This window comes from Carettochelys insculpta, chromosome 18 (genome assembly GCF_033958435.1).
Source record: "Carettochelys insculpta isolate YL-2023 chromosome 18, ASM3395843v1, whole genome shotgun sequence".
NCBI classification, from domain to species: domain Eukaryota; kingdom Metazoa; phylum Chordata; order Testudines; family Carettochelyidae; genus Carettochelys; species Carettochelys insculpta.
Window position 1 is genome coordinate 17,304,563 of NC_134154.1, and position 17,601 is coordinate 17,322,163.

General features: G+C 49.4%; 1 protein-coding gene across 4 annotated transcripts in view; it reads right to left on the bottom strand.

Moving 5' to 3' along the window:
- SFSWAP (splicing factor SWAP) overlaps positions 1-17,601 on the bottom strand; it is a 199,729-nt gene that overhangs the window by 125,485 nt on the left and 56,643 nt on the right. For all 4 annotated transcript variants that reach the window (XM_075013064.1, XM_075013063.1, XM_075013062.1 and 1 more), the window contains exons 9-10: positions 5,965-6,096; positions 5,528-5,621 (exon numbers count right to left, since the gene is read on the bottom strand). In XM_075013064.1, coding sequence (XP_074869165.1) covers positions 5,528-5,621; positions 5,965-6,096 — 226 coding nt within the window. The remainder of the gene's footprint in view (positions 1-5,527; positions 5,622-5,964; positions 6,097-17,601) is intronic.

Below are 17,601 nucleotides of genomic sequence, written 5' to 3' on the forward strand. Positions count from 1 at the left end.
TATTTTTTAAATAAAATAGTAAAACATCATATTTCTTACTCTAAAACTAATCCTGTAAGAGTGTCAGAATTGGAGAAGCAAATACCGTAAGCACAATATGCTCTATTAACTTCTTTCAAATCAAATACCTTAAGGTTTTCCCATTTTAGGTTCCTCCATGTTTGGTTTCAAACTAGGAAACTGCAAGGGAAAACATTAGCCAACGGAAACATTAGCCAAGAAAGCCCAGCAACTTTATAAAAGTCTGATCACACACAAATAGCATTATCCAAGACAGATGAATAAATTCTGAAATCAATATAAATATAAAACTTGTTCTGCAGGACGAGAGATAATCTGATTTGCGAGTAAAATATAATTATCGTCTCTCAAAGGATACCTAAACTATTTTAAAAAAATTGTTCAGTCTCACAATGCCAAACAGGCAGGTCTAAGTATTCATAATGTGTCAGTTGGAAAAGCAACATACAGTAAGCCCTCCAGTTACATGGGGGTTGCAGGAATGCAACCCCCCCGTAACTCAAATTTTTGCTGCAGCCTGGTTCCCAGCTCCCCTCCTTTTGCAGACCCTTGGTCAGTTTCCTGGCTCCAGCCAGTGGAGGGGAGCCAGGAACCAGGGGCAGCCTGGCTCCTGGCTCCCCTCCACTCATTGGAGCCAGGAACCTGACATGGGTTGCTGCCCTGGCCAGTTTCATGGCTCTGCAAGCAGAGGGGAGCTGGGAATCAGGCTGTTACCTGGTTCTCAGCTTCTCGCCATTCCAGGGACTGGGAAACTTTCTGTTCTGGGGTGGCAGCCAAGAGTCAGGCTGCCTCCCGCGATAGGAGCAGTTTTCCCTGCTCGGGGGCTGGGAAACGGCTGCCACCGCAGAACAAATGCAAAGAGTCAGGCTGGCGCCCCTGACAGGAGAAGTTTCCCGCTCAGGGACTGGGAAACTGCTTCTGTTCTGGGCGGCAGCCAAGAGTCAGGCTGCTGTCCATGACAGGATCAGTTTCTCCACTCCTGTTAGGGACGGCAGACTGACTCTCGCTGCTGCCACTGACAGGAGTGGCTGCCACCCCTGACAGGAGCAGGAATCTGCTCCTGTTGGGGAGGCAAGAGTCAGGCCGCTAAACCCTTGAGATACACTCAGCCAAGTTGTGCATGTCTCAGGTTAATAAGACTGCTGCTCCGACAGGAGTGGGGAAACTGCAGCGGCAGCAGTCACGTTAACCTGAGACAACTTGGTTGTGCATATCTCAACGGTTTATTGTAAATGTAAACTTTGTTTACCAGTAATTTACTTTTGCTGACACCTTGAATTAAATTAATACCAAGTGTTTAGTATTCCTTTTTTTGTCTCACTACAGTAACTAGAGCGAGAAAACAAGTAAACTTAGTTTTCTTCACCAGTTCCAGATGAGTTACCCAGGAAATTACAGAAATGGAAGAAAAACAAGTACGACTAACCCCAGTTGTCTCCCTTTACTTTGTTAATACACATATTTAGTACCTCAGAGTAACAGGCAAGTGCTTTATAACCTCTGTATCCTCTGAATATGAGTGCTCAAATATAGCAAATTAAGGCAGCTTTCATTAACTGCTGCCTAGGCAAGGGTGGTCAAGAACATCTCATATGAAGTCCATTGCTGAAGCAGACTTACTTTGTTCATGACAGTACAACATTGTGTTGCTTCTTCCTTTACCATTTAATATTTACTGTGTGCTCTACTATATAATAAAAATGCAGAACAAATTATATAAGAAAATTCATATAACCTTTCTGAAAAGGAAACATTTTTGAGAGTGTTGAAATTTTCAATACAAAAAAATCACTTATACTTGAGGGAACAAACATTTTTCCCCCAATTTTTCTTTGAAAGATAATGGATTGATATTTCTTAAAATATGCTACTGCAGTTTCTCTAGTTGAGGGGAAATCTTATGTATTTAACATTTCATCAAGTACAATTACTACAAAATAGAAACTCTTCGCTCATTTAACAAAACTGAAACTAGAGTTGCATGTCTTAGCTGAAAGATATTACCTAAAATTCACTCCTTTCACTTCAATCAATACATACATTAGAGGCATTATATAAATCACTTACACAAAATATTATTTATTTCTTACACATATAATCCTTACTTTAGTCTAATGGACAGCACAAAGTGAGGATTTTCTGTGTAAGAAATAAGCTAGGTGTTGTGTATAATCTATGCATAATCAATTCTGGTCAAAACTTCTGTTACTGTTCTGTTCTGGTCAAAACTTCTGGAACTCTTCTAACCATTTCAAAAAGAGTAGTCCAATTAGCTCCAGTATTTGCCAATAACCCTGCTGATAACACAGACCTCATGTTTTGCTTCTTTTCAATTTAAAGTAAATCTGAAACAACTTACCTGACAGAGAAAACAGCGCAGAAAGGTTAAAAGGGTGAAAAACTATGATGGAATGTGGAGGAAAAGCTTCTACAATTCTTAAACCATTCTGCTGTTCCTTGGCTAATTCTGAATATATCAATGGCCATGTCTACACTAGCCAAAAACTTTGAAATGGCCATTTCGAAGTTTACTAATGAAGCACTGCAATATATATTCAGTGCCTCATTAGCATGCGGGCAGCCGCGGCACTTCGAAATTGACGCAGCTCATTGCCGCGCGGCTTGTCCAGATGGGGCTCCTTTTCGAAAGGACCCTGCCTGCTTCGAAGTCCCCTTATTCCTATCTGCTCATTGGAATAAGGGGACTTCGAAGTAGGCAGGATCCTTTCGAAAAGGAGCCCCATCGGGACGAGCCGCGTCAATTTCGAAGTGCTGCGGCTGCCCGCATGCTAATGAGGTGCTGAATATGTATTTCAGAGCTTCATTAGTAAACTTCGAAATGGCCATTTGCATGGCCATTTCGAAGATTTTGGCTAGTGTACACGTAGCCAATATGAAATTACCCATGTCAAGCCACAAATTACATATACAAATTGACTGTAATGCCTAAGCAATATGAAATGATTTAAAAATAATGCTTTTCCATAAATTTATTTGTTCTGCCAGTAGCTCTGCTTCAGCTATTATTTTTGAGGAGTTGCAGTTTCAAAACTAATGCAGTTTCAAAAGGTGCCCTACTTCCAATTTGTATTAGTCTTGGTCTCAAGCTTCTTGGGGGCCTTTACCAGTATTGTTCAAGACTATTTACAGTGATCACAATGAAAGGTGATGCCACTTCTAACACATCTGCTAATACTTATTAATACATATTAACATTAATATTAATAAATATTAATTATTAACTTATTGATACTTATTAATTTGTACTTATACATTCTTTACAAAACAAGATACAGACAAAAGATAATCGGGGAACTATTGCAAGCTGCTGCTGCTAAAGTGAAAACAATTTATTTCCTGGCTAAAACAATTTCCCTATAACTCCTCCTTCCTGTATTCTCCCCCCTCTTTTGTGCTATGCACCTGATTTGTCAGTTTTCATTTCAATTTTTTTTGTTTGTATCTGTTATATAACTGTCATGACAATTCACTTTCAGCACTATTTCCAGTACAGCAATATCTCCAGATCTGAAGTGGGTCTGCCCACAAAAGCTCATCATTTAATAAATTACGTTGTCTGTCTTAAAAGTGCTACATGACCACTTGTTTGTTTTGTTAAGATAGAGACTAACACAGCCACCTCTCTGTTCTTGTACATGATTACTAGTTCTTTATCTCTTCCGGAAGAGAGAAGTGAGATTGTTACTAACGAAAGGTGGATTAAGGAGCACCTTGCTTTTAGCAATAATACTGGGCAGATCAGAACTATTCAGAAAACCATTTCTCAAAAAGAGGCTCACTTATATACAGTCCTGGATCCTTTTAAATAATATCAGTAGCAGAAGAAGCGGCACCTTTTTTTCCAATTGGAAACCTCCTTTGCTCACAAGTTTTCACTGAAACTCCCACTAAAGTTACTGGGATTCTATAAGGTGGGGGGACAATGGTGGGAGATGAGATAAGGGGAACTACCTTGAGTGATTCTTTGTTTGATTCTTAGAGCAGTGAGAAGAAACGTATGCAGGATCATAGCACAGACAACAAAACCACTTATATTTCTAATATTATCACCCCTTTTGAGGATTTCAAAGCATCTAGGTAGTTCTGTTGCAACAGTTTAATTCACAAATATCAGTGGCCGCTCAAAGTATCTATGGTAAAAAATTGTCTCTCTCTTTCTCCTCCTGCTCCAAGACTCAAGATAAACAATAAATATTAAATGAAAGCTATTTGGAGTGCTCTCCATTAAAAAAAGCTGAAAAACTTAAGGGCCCGAAAATTACATAAACAAAACAAACTTGCTGCTTTTGAATGAACTGTTTAAAGATTTTAGACTTTAAGGAGGGACTCATTCAGCCATCATTCCTTCCTCTGCAGCCATTCACTGGCCAAGAACGAACTAAACCATAAACAGTTTAGAGTTATAAAATATAACAAAATAGAATTGAGGACTTGCTCTTGTATTTCCTAAACTCAATGATAAGTTGATTTAAATGATGCAGAAGCAGGAACCAAAGGCTTTGTATTTGGTTACAAGCACAAATAACTCATCTTTTTGAAAAGGGACTTATCTGTACAAGTACACAGGGGAAAACATTCATATAGTCACACAAAACATCAGAAGCATGTTCTGTTGGTTTCTTAGCTAGATTCATCAAATCATATCTGAAAAGTTAAAATGCTTCGTAATTCCCTCATTATTTTTTTCTGATGTATCATTTCCTCAGAATTTTTAAAATAAATTCTTATTAGTCTATCCATAAGAGACAATGTAAACCCACTGCTTGTAAATACTTCAGGAAGAAAAGATACATTAAATACAAAACTCTTCATAAAAATATTAGTTTCCACTAAAATCTTGTAATCCTAACAGGATATAAAAATTATATGGCAATTTACTAATTACACAGCAACAGAAAAAATTCTTGCCTGCTTCCACTTTGTTTCCCTATCTTCAATCATGTGTGTTTTGTGTTTTCTCCAGAAATTCAGTGAGACACAGAAAAAAGCACATCTTCTCAAATCTGGTCGGGATCGAAGCCAGATTACACTGACCTTCTCAGTGTTTCTGAGCAATAGTGGATCACAAAAACAAAGCACTGCCTCAAGGACAGCAGGCTGAGGAATGCAGGGAGAGGTAACTGCTACTGCAGTTCTCCTACGCCTCACGGGAGCAGAGCACCACTCTGGGTTTTGGGTCTCCACACAGTAGTGGCATAATATGTTAGATTCCCCTCTGCAGAGCTCAAAAGGTTCTCAGGATGTTTCACTTCTCAATGTTATAAAAAATACTGTTTGCTTATGCCATACTAGAGTAAAACTACAAATCTGATTACAGACAGACACTTTCTGGATTTATGTTCCATGAAATAGAAGGAATCCAAGTTCCTTCCTTAACTCAAGCATTCGCTACAGGAATTAGTTTTACATATTACTCTCTGAATATAGAATACAAAAGAAAACCAAAATGATCTACCTTCCCCACCACCTGTCCCATTAAACATACCTGGGAGCTGTCACTGCTCTCTTTTTGAAGAAAGAATTGTTTCTTAAATTCATAATAGGCATTATACTGGTGCCATGGTTGCAGGAACTCAAACCTGTTACAAGAGAGGGAAAAGTAATTTGTGCAATATATACATGAACACAGCAAGTGTCAACAATCATTTACCCATCTCACTACACTACCTGCAGAACAATGTATGGTGTTCTGAAACATATTAGTTTATGCCCAAATTCCCAAGGAATGTATGTGTTCAGAATCCCAACTTCTGAATTTTAGTATTGATGCTTTAGGATTAAATTTAAATGGTCTCTTGAATTTTAACAGAAAAAATTACCAAAAACCTTCCTTAAAAGGCTTTTCTTCAGAAATACATGCATTGTAAGTAAATTTTTTTTTTAAAGAACATAAATTAAAGTTAAGGGCAAACTTTCTCTCACCTCAGATCATTCTTGGCACGAACACTGGTTTCAAACTTAATTCCATTCCTAGCAACATATTCAGCCAGCTTGTCAATAACAGGTTGGATATCTGGGGGTGGAGGTATAATGGCAACCACTGGAGCAATTGTGCTGAAAATAGCAGAAGTCTATTATTTACACATAGGGGATACAAATGTATATCAACATGATTACTGTTTTACTAAAAATTTTATATGAACATTCACTGTTTGGGGTGCCATGTACATAACAAGGTGTGTCTACACGTACACATACTCTCAAAAAGACAGGCCCTCTTTCGAAAGAATAGAAAGAGCATCTACATGTGCATTGCGCTCTTTCTAACGGAAATTGCAGGAACGCAGCTCCGATGTCAAAAGCTAGACCCCAATCCCCCAGCAGGTAGAGTACCTCCTTTCAAAAAACTTTTTTGAAAGAAGATACATGTAGACACTCCATGGCCCATTCTTTCAAAAGAGGAGTCCTCCATGGCAGGGCCCAGCTGGAGTGTGGACACGCCCTGCCCTGCAGCAATGGGGCGCTATGATCCGTGCGTCTGGCCAGTGTTAAAGCTGCATGGATCCAGAAACCCCATGGCAAGAAGCTGAGAGCTGGCGAGCTGCAGCTGCACAAGCTATGCACAGCACGCCCGCTCAGCCACCCCCAGCGACAGCAAAGACCACATGGCCACCACCTGTCCATCTCCGGATTCCTAAGACTCTCCCTCAGAGCTCTCACGTGGCTCCCAGGAGAGAGCCCTGGAATAAAAAAGGGGGGAGAGGGGGGCCCCTCCTGGACGGAGCCTGAGCTCTGAGACCTCCTTGGACTTTGGAAGGAGGTGGTTGTCCTCTGGGAGATGGGGGTCAAGCGGAGGAACGCTACAGCCTTCGCCCACCTGGCCCAGGGACTGACGGGCCATGGCCACCCGGAACAAAGTTAAAGAGCTCTGTCAGGGCTACGCCAGGGTCTGGGACGAGGCCGGGCATTCAGGGGCAGGTCCCTTCACCTGCTCCGGCTACTGGGAGCTTTGCTCCATCCTGGGGCCCCAGGACAGCTCCCCTGCCCTAGTGGACCTGGACACCTCCGCAGACCAGTCTGAGCCAGAGGCCCTGGAGGAGCCGGGACCAGTCAGCCTGAGCCAGGGGGTGGAGACCATCCAGGACTGGTCCAGTGGGGAAGGTTACCTCATAATCGACATCCCCTCATGGTCGTCCAGCTGGGTGTCGCCGGAGGTCATCAAGGGACCCCCTGATAAGTCCACAGCAGGGTGTGCACCCTGGCGCCCACCTGCACCAGACAGCACCCAGCCCCATGGACAGCTCCAGGTGCTGGATACACAGTGGGACATAGGTCCTACTGGGCTTCACCCAGGGGCAGTCCCACTTGGGGGGTGGGGACTCTGTGTGCCTCCGACACCTCACAGATGCTGTGCCCATCACACCTCGGCCCGTCCTCCTCTCCTTCCAGCTGCAGCAGTCGAGGGCCTGCACCGTACATCAGCCTCAGTGGTCCTGGAGAGCCCCCTGGAGATGATGGACGGGGGCCGGGTACCTCCAGCAGCACTGGTACAGCATGCTTGCAGCCAGAGTCTGCAGCGGCATGCAGCGATTAACAGGGGATGACACCGCCAGCCTCCACCAGGCCAAGCTGGCAAAGCAGCACCTCTGGTTGGAGGAAGCAGACATGACCTGGTGGAGGAAGGCATGGGACTGCCTGATGTCCCGCCTGGAGGGCATCCATGGGAGCCTCCAGGAGCACATGGGCAATGTAGCATGGCTCCTAGCCCTCCATGCTGCCTCCTGCTGTCTACCCGCCCAAGCTTCCAGCAAAAGCTCTCACACCACCCCATGATGAGACTCCCACTGACACCCCCCAACGCCCCCAAATGCCAGTGCTCCCCGCATCCCCTCCCCAGATGCAGGGAGGGGAGCCTGGAGCTAACTGGGCTCTCTGCCCACAACCCCTGTCCCTGAGTGACCCTCCCAGCACCCCTCACAGTTCAGGTCCCTCCCAGCCCCAAGAAGAACATAGTTAGCCCCACACCCCTCATTGTAAATAGTTGTGTGTTTGGACAGACACCGAGTTATGGTTGATGGGTACAAATGGTTTATTGAACGATGCCGTGTCCCATGGTCTCGTGGCGGGAGGTGTGGGTAGGGTGTTGGTGAATGCGGGGGGCGGGGGGGGAAGGTGGATGTATGCAGGGATGGTGAGGGGTAAGTGTTGGGGGTGAAGTGTCAGTGTGGCCCAGAGGCAAGGCTCACCCGGAGGGCATTCCTGATCCGAACCCCATTGCGGTTCACCTGGTGACTGGAAGCAGCAGTCAGATGCTCGAACCCTGCGGCAGCCTCAGCTGCCCACTCCTGGACATAGGCATCCCCTTTACCCTCCAAAATGTTGTGGAGGGCACAGCAGGTGGACATTGTGCACCCCAACCTCAAGGTTTGCAAGGGTTCACCACCAGCCCTTGAGGCACCCAAAGGCCCATTCAACCACAGGGCAAACCTGGTTAAGGTAGGTGTTGAAGGCCTCCCAGCTGGGGTCAAGATGGATAATATAGGGCCACATCAGCTATGCCAGTATCCTGGCAGAGTGGCACGGTGGTATCCACAACTGGCAGTTGCTTCTGGGGGAGGAAGGAGCCAGCCTACATACACCTGCACTGGCTGGAACTGCAGAAGACGCTGGCGTCATGGGTTCGGCTTGCCCAGCCCACATAGATGTCCATGAACTGGCCTTTGTGATGCACCAGGAACTGGAGAACTACTGTGTGGCAGCCCTTTCGAAGCAGTTCAGGAAACCCAGTGATGCGAAACCCCCCAACGATGGCATCCAGGTCCCCGACACGGATGACCCAATGCAGGAGCATCATGTTTATGGCACGGACAACCTGCATGGGATGGAGGACACGTGCTCTCATGAGGGTGCAGCAGGGTGTTGCCAGCCAGCAACCCCCCAGACCCCTCCCAGCCAGCAGCCCCCAAGGGTCCCCCTCCCCTCTCCCCATGGTAAGGGTGTGCCCTGGAACTGGCTTACCTCCATAAGGAATTCTCCAACGGTGGCTTTACCCACCCCGAATTGGTGCCCCACTGTGTAGTAGGAGTCCAGGATGGCCAGTTTCCAGATGGCTATCACAAACTGCTTCTCAAGGAGGGGTGCAGGCTGCATGGTGGTGTCCTGGTGCCTCAGTGTGGGGGCCAGCCAGCAGCATAACTCCTGGAAGGTATTCCGGCTCATGTGGAAGTTCCACAGCCATATGGCATCATCTCTTTGCCACAGCACCAGCTGCTTTCACCAGTGTGAACTGCTGGGGTGGCTCCATAGGTGCCGGGGGTGGGGTGCAGACTGGGGAGGTGTCCAAGGGGGTGCTCTGTCTCCTGAGGAGGAGAGCGGTGGCTGCGGTGACCGTGCAGATGAGGTGGACATCGGCGCCCATGATGTCTGCGTCCAGGGCCAGAAGCACAGTCTCATCTGCCATGGTGCTGCTGCACTGGGGTCTGCGTAGCTGGTGACAGCTTGACAGGAATCAGCTCATGCAGGGCAGGGGGTTAGGGAAGCAGCTGGCTGAAGGCCCAGGAAGGGCTTGGCAGGCACGCAACCCCATCTGCCGCATCTCCAGCTCTGTTCTTTTGAAAGAGCGCTCATAGACGTGTGGATGCTCCCTTTCCAAAGAATGGAGTGGATTTTTGAAAGGGGTGGGGGCAGGACCTGTGATTCACCTTTGGCATGTGGTTGTACATTTTCGAAATCTGGGATTTCACAGAATCACAAAATCATAGGACTGGAAGGGACCTCAGGAGGTCATCCAGTCCAGACCCCTGCTTCAAGCAGGATCAACCCCCACTAAGTCATCCTAGCCAGGACCTTGTCAAGCTGGGACTTATAAACCTCGAGGGATGGAGAATCCACCGGCTCTCTAGGCAACGCATTTGAGTGATTCACCGCCCTCCTGGTGAAGTAGTTTTTCCTAATATCTAACCTACACCTCCCCCTCTTCAACTTCAGACCATTAACTCCTTGTTCTGACATCTGACATCACTGAGAACAGTTTCTTACCCTCCTCTTTAGAGCTCCCCTTCAGTAAGTTGAAGGCTGCTATTAAATCACCCCTAAGTCTTCTCTTCTGTAAACTAAACAAGCCCAAATCCCTCAGCTTATCCTCATAGGTGCTGTGCTCCAGACACTTGATCATTTTTGTTGCCCTCACCTGAACCTGCTCCAGCAAATCCACATCCTTTTTATACCGGAAGCTCCAAAACTGGGCACAATATTCCAGATGTGGCCTCATCTGTGCCAAATAAAGGGGAATAACTACTTCTCTAGATCTGCTTGAAATACTCCTCCCAATGCACCCTAGTATACCGTTAGCCTTCTTGGCTACAACGGCACACTGTTTAATCATATCCAGCCTTTCATCCACTGTAACCCCAGGTCCCTTTCCACCATACTGCTGCTGAGCCAGTCAGTCCCCATCCTATAACAATGCTTGTGATTCTTCCGCCCCAGGTGCGGAACTCTACACTTCTTGTTGAACCACATCAGATTTCTTTTGGCCCAGTCCTCCAATTTATCCAGGTCACTCTGGATTCTCTCTCTACCCACCAATGTATCTACCTCTACCCCTAGTTTTGTGTCATCTGCAAACTTGCTGATGGTGCAATCCAGTCCCTCATCCAGGTCATTAATAAAGATGTTAACACTGGCCCCAGAGCCGAGCCTTGCGGCACTCTGCTTGAAACCAACCGCCATCCAGATATTGAGCCATTGAGCACTACCCACTGGGCCCGATTTCGATCTTGGCCTTTTGACAGTGGGCTCCCATATGCAGACACAGCCACACCAATTTAAAGGAAAAACTTCATAATACTTAAATTACAATGAACCATGCATGCAATTGATCATTTGCTTCACCTATTCACATAAAAATGAGCTAACAATGATGCAGAGCTAAGCTCCCTCTGAGCGGCACGGCCTGACTAACAAGCCTGGCGCAGGGGCTCAGGGCGGCAGTACATATAGCACACTGCTTCTGCCCACTGGTCCCAGTGTGGAGCTGCTGTGGCTGGGCCTCTCCCTCCCCTGTTCATCCTCCTTCCACAACAGCTCTGTGATGGGGCTGGAGGAGCGAGCAGAAGCAGGTAGAAAGAGAAGTTACTCAACGTAGTAACGATGGTTCTTCGAGATGTGTTCCCGTGGGTGCTCCACAATAGGTGTCAGGCTCGCCCCGGCGCCACAGGTCAGATCTTTCCAGCAGTTTCTGCCGGACCGCGCATGTGCCGGCGCGCGCCGCTCCCTTGCGCACTCCCAGCCACGTGCGCGATCCGGTCCCTGCCCGTTCCTTGACCAACCGCCTTGGATGCTCCTGAAAAATACTAAACAGAGATCCGAAGCGGGGAGGATGGGCGGGTGGTGGAGCACCCACAGGGACACATCTCGAAGAACCATCGTTACTACGGTGAGTAACTTCTCTTTCTTCCTCGAGTGTCCCTGTGGGTGCTCCACGATAGGTGACTACCCAGCAGTAACCCAAGATAGGAGGTGGGTAATCGGTTTATGTGCAGCTTGTCCCCGAGAGGACTGCTGTCGAGAGACGGATATCCTCTTGGAATACCCTGTGAAGGGCATAATGCTTGGCGAAGGTGTTATAGGATGACCAGGTCGCCGCTCTGCAAATGTCTTTTAGCGCAATGCCCTTGAAAAAGGCTGTTGATGCTGCCACCGCCCTAGTGGAGTGAGCCCTAGGCGGGGCCAGTAAAGGAGTCTAAGTTCGTAGCACATTTTTATGCAGGATACGATGTGCTTCGAGATTCTCTGCGAAGAGAGACCTTCTCCTTTTGATTTGGGAGCGAGAGAGACTAGGAGTCTATCCGTTTTCTGGAAGGATTTAGTCCTGTCTATATAGAAAGCCAGCGCCCTCCACATGTCCAGGAGGTGTAGGCGCGCCTCTTTGTTGGAGTTATGAGGCTTTGGATAAAACGAGGGTAAAACTATAGGTTCATTAATATGAAACTCTGAAGAAACTTTGGGAACAAAGGCTGGATGCAGCCGTAAGGTTACCGCCTCCTTGGAAAATACTGTACAGGGTGGCATTACCATAACTGCCGTAAGCTCGCTCACCCTGCAAGCTGACGTGATTGCAAGAAGGAAGGTCGTCTTTATCGTAAGGAGACGGAGGGAAACCATGGCTAAGGGTTCAAACGGTGGTCCCGTTAGCGCATTAAGCACCAGGTCCAAGCTCCACGAAGGTGGAAGCGGTTTCCGAGGGGGGTATAGGTTTACCAGCCCTTTGAGGAACCTGGTAACCATGGGATGGGCAAACACCGTGTGCCCTCCCTCTTCATGTCTGAAAGCCGATATAGCGGCAAGGTGGACCTTTAACGAGGATAGGGAGAGTCCACCTCTCTTGAGGTCCAGTAAATACTCTAGTATTACAGGTATAGGCGCAGCAAGGGGGGCTAATTGCTTGGTAGAACACCATGCAGTGAATCGAGTCCATTTTTGCTTATAGGTCTTCCTGGTGGAAGTCCTCCTGCTACTTTCTAGGACTTGTTGCACTCCCTCCGTACACGTGCTCTCTAGGGAGCTGAGCCATGGATTAACCATGCTTGCAGTCGCAGGCCTCAGGGGTGTGGATGCACTATGGACCCCTGGGCTGTGTGAGCAGATCCGGCGCCACCGGGAGGGGCATTGGTGGACGGTCCGACATGCGCAGGAGTAAGGGGAACCATTGCTGTCGATCCCACGTTGGGACTACTAGGATCATTCAGGCTCTCTCTCTCCTGGCTTTCTGCAAGACTTTGTGGATAAGCACTGTGGGAGGAAATGCGTAGAGCAGGGGGCCCCTCCATGAAATCGCGAATGCGTCCCCCAGGGACCCCCGTCCCAGTCCTGCCCTGGAGCAGTATTGTGGGCACTTCTTGTTGTGTTGAGTGGCAAACAGGTCTATCTGGGGAAATCCCCATGCGTGAAAAATCGGTCGTAGCAGATCGGAACAGATCTGCCACTCGTGTGTGAGTGCGAAGCGCCTGCTCAGCTGGTCTGCCTTCACATTGTGAGTGCCTGGTAAATACGAGGCTTTCAAGGTTATATTGTTGGCGATGCACCAGTTCCACAATCGGAATGCTTCTGCACATAAGGCACGGGACCGAGCTCCTCCTTGCCGATTTATATAAAACATGGTGGAGGTATTGTCTGTACTGATCCCGACTACTTTGCCTTGTATATGGTCTCGAAAGTGTTTGCAGGCGTTGAACACTGCTCTGACCTCCAGTATATTTATGTGCAGTGACTGTTCTGTGGAGGACCACAGTCCTTGCATCACCTTTTCGCCCATGTGTGCCCCCCACCCTATGTGGGAGGCGTGGGTAGTGAGAAAAACAGATATTTGTGGTTGGTGAAAGGGCACCCCTGTTAGCATGTTCTTGGGGTTCACCCACCATTGCAGGGATCTGCGCACCTCTGTCGTGGGCAACACCACCCTGTGGACGGTGTGTGCTGCTGGTTTGTAGACGCTCACCAGCCAGTGCTGCATGCTGCGCATATGCAATCGGGCGTTCTGTACCACAAACGTTGCTGCTGCCATGTGGCCCAGCAGCTGTAAGCATGTCAGAACTGGCACTGTAGGGCTGAAGGTGATGACTTGCACGAGGGCACCAATGGCGCGAAAGCGGGCATCTGGTAGATAAACCCTTGCTGTGATGGAATTTATACGTGCCCCTATGAACTCTATGTCCTGTGCGGGGTCTATCTTTGATTTTGCCAGATTGATGACCAGGCCCAGCGAAGAGAACGTGTCTGCTGTGACGTGTATCATGCAAAGTACCTCCTCCTTTGAGGCCCCTTTCAGTAGGCAGTCGTCCAGATATAGGAATATAAACACCCCCTGTCTGTGCAGGTAGGCTGACACCACTGCCAAGATCTTGGTGAAGACTCTGGGGGCCGAGGAGAGGCCGAATGGCAGAACCTTGTACTGAAAATATTCTTTGCCTACCATAAACCAGAGAAAACGCCTGTGAGCTGGGTGAATAGTTATGTGGAAATACATGTCTTGTAAGTTGAGGGCTGCGAACCAATCTCCATCGTCCAGTGCCGTAAGTATAGCGGCGACTGTGATCATCCGAAAGCGTTGCTTGCGCAAGTACCGGTTGAGGCCTCGAAGATCTAGGAGGCTGGAGGCCCATCCTATCTTTTTCTCTGTGAGAAAGTATCTTGAGTAGAACCCTTTCCCTCGGAGCTGCTCCGGCACTCTTTCCACTGCCCCTATAAGCATAAGATGGTCTACCTCCTGCTTGAGTCTCGCTTCGTGGGAGGCGCCCTTTAGGTGGGGTCTGGGTGGAGGTCATGGCGCTGGGAGCGACTGGAAGGGAATTGCGTAACCCGTGGCTATGATCTCCAGTACCCATTTGTCTGTGGTGATCTTTTGCCACTGGTCGTAGAATGGTCGGAGGTGATGATGGAATAGTAGCTTCGGATGACATTGCGCGATGGTAGTGCTAGTGCAGCCCTCGATCTGTGTGTCAAACTTGTGGCCTTTGGCCCTGCCCTGAGGACGCACGGCTCTGTTGAGAACGTCGCCTGGGAGTTCTGTACTGTTGGTGCTGTTGATGTCACCCTTGCTCGTAGCCCCTGTGGTACTGGGGACGCTGTGGTTGATACTGGTATCATCTTTGTTGGGGGTAATACTTTTTCTTTCTGTATGGAGGGGTGTAAATCCCCAAGGTCCTGAGAGTAGCTCTTGAGTCTTTACTGGAATGAAGGACTGAGTTGGTTGATTCAGCAAACAGCTTCTGCGTGTCAAAGGGGAGATCAACGATCTTCGCCTGCAGATCCCTCGGGATACCCGATGTCTGGAGCCAGGACTCCCTGCGCACGACCACTGCCGTAGCTGTTGAGCATGCTGCCATATCCGCTACGTCTAGAGTGATCTGAACTCCTGTCCTCGAGGCTGCGTAGCCTTCCTGCACGATGGCTTTGAGCACCGGCTTCTTGCCCTCTGGAAGCGAGTCCATGAGGGAAGTCAGCCTGGAGTAGGTGTCGAAATTATGGTTCGCTAGATGCGCTGCGTAATTCGCCACTCTCAACAGTAGGGTAGGAGGAGGAGTAGACCTTTCTGCCGAACAACTCTAGTTTCTTCGCATCTTTGTCCGTTCCCCCTGTCTTGTACTGAGAAGTTTTCGACCTCTGTTGAGACGATTCCACCACCAGAGAATTTGGTTGCAGGTGGCTGAACAGGAACTCCATGCCCTTCGCCGGGACGAAGTACTTCTTATCCGCTCTCTTGTCTATAGGCGGAGTGGACGCAGGGGTCTGCCATATTGTGGTGGCGGACTCCATGATTGCTTCATCAAGCAGAATAGCTATTTTGGAAGAGGCCGGAGGTCTCAGGTTTTTAAGGAGCTTATGGTGTTTCTCCTGCACCTCTGCTGTTTGGATGCCTTGCAGGAAGGCCACCCTTTTAAACAGCTCTTGGAACTGTTTGAGATCGTCTGGAGGATGGACGTCCCCTGGGGCCGTGGCCTCATCAGGGGAAGATAGCGAGGAACCGCTAGGGTAAGCCTCTCTGGACCCCTCTGGGTCCTGTTGACGGTGATACATCCTCTCGCTAGATACTTGCGAGGGAAAATCTCGGGGTTCCAGAATCAACTCCCCCTGAGATATCTGCGTTTCTGTCCCCGTCCGCGATTGCCCTCGGGGATATTGAACCGTCTGGGGGGATCTGTCCCTGGGAGTATGCCTATGGTGTCTATGCCCCGCGTGATAGGGGCGACCATGGCAACACGGGCACTGTTCCGGAGATGGAGACCTGGACCACTCTGGAGGCACATACCCCCTGCGTCTGGGGGAGCGAGATTGTCTGGGTGATTGAGATAATGGAGAGACTGATTTGTGGCAGTACTCCAGGGGTTCAAAGCCCAGGAAGGGCGATGGTGGTCCAAGCCATGGTGATGCTGGCTGTAGGAACGGGGATAGGGGCTCAGGGTATACTGGAGGTGACCCCTGCCGCCTCGTTGGAGTCCGCAGCATAAGTGGAGGGCTTAGAGCAAGTAGCCCTGCAGCCCTGTCTGGAGAAGGGCTGCGGTGCCGGGTTTTCTGTGCTGCCTTTCCCCTCCCCTGTGGGGCTGGCTCCGCCCCTTTCCGCGTCGGGGAATCTCGACCCCGCTGTCTGCACTGCGCTCGGCACGCTCCACTGCGGTGCCGCGCGGGTGGTCTCCTCCGGTGCCTGCAGGCCGCGTGCCTGCAAGCTCTGCACTGCCGGTTCCCTGGGGGGGTCAGTGCCGCTAGCTGCAGTGCCGCCGGTTCCGGCGCTTGCCTGGCCGCCGCCCTGCCCGTGGTGCGGGGCGGCTGTTTGATTATGGGAGGCTCAGCCTCTGCCACGTGCGTCTCCGCGCTGCCGCCGCTCAGCTATGACTGCGGCTGGGGGCTATGCGCTCCACCCGTCCCACTTGCTGTGGCTGCCAGCAGGGATCGGGTTGGTGAAAGCTTCCTCCGTTTTTGCGCTGATGGGGTTAGAGAAGCAGCTTTCCTTTTATGGGTCCCTGCGGGTCCCCCCTGCTGAGGCCGCTCCGGCGCATCTGGCTGGAGGGCCTTGTCAAAGAGCAGCATTTTCAGCCGCATCTCTCTTTCTGGGTGACATGAGATTCCCCGAGGCACCTAATGCACTGACTGTGCCCATCGGAGGCCGGCACCGCTTCACAACATGACTCGCACTTTTTGAATCCTGAAGAGGACATTGTGGTGAGTCTTTGAGTTGTTAATAGGGTACTTAGCACCTTCTCTGTGCCTGTTTCCCTCTTGGACTCAGCCTGCCGCGGCAGGAGGCCTAATGGCCTTACATCCCCAGGCCTCCGCTGCTCTGCTTGCTACTAAGGCTGTAAAACTTTACTTTAAAAACATTAAATACACTAACTCTGGCCGTAGCCTGAGCGGATTCCGTCTGCAGCCGATGGTGGTTAAAGAGGAACTGGCGGGGACCGGATCGCGCACGTGGCCAGGAGCGCGCAAGTGAGCGGTGCGCGCCGGCGCATGCGCGGTCCGGCAGAAACTGCTGGAAAGATCCGACCTGCGGCGCCGGGGCGAGCCCGACACCTACCGTGGAGCACCCAGGGGGACACTCGAGGAAGAAGCAATAGTTCCATGCTGGAGCCAGAATACACCTGTCCCCAGGTCACTGCTCCCAACCAAGAGCTGCTGCTGCTAGGGGAAGAGGCGCTCCTTTCCTAGGTCTCACCCATCCCAGCCTGGACCTGCTCCAGCTTGGGGATAGGTGGGCGTCCCCAAGTTGTGTTCGCAAGATGTGCAGTGGTTTTGGAGAGGCATCTCCCACCTGGTTCCAAGCTGCTACAGTAAGAAAGGGCAGGGGATCCTCCTCTATCCCTGGGGTAATCTACACCCTACGCCTCTCACTCCTTACTTGAGCCCAGAGCCCACACCTCTACCTCAATCCTGGGCCCCCTCCTGCACTCCAGCTTCTCAGCACCACTCCCACCATATACTGCCCATGTGTAGAATCACTTCTGTTATGTCATACATCACCTCCATATTTGCGTACCTAACAGAAGTCATTCCACACTTGACCATAAAAAAATTAGATGAACCCTGATGCAGTGTACCAGAGCAACCTCTGGAAACTATCACAAA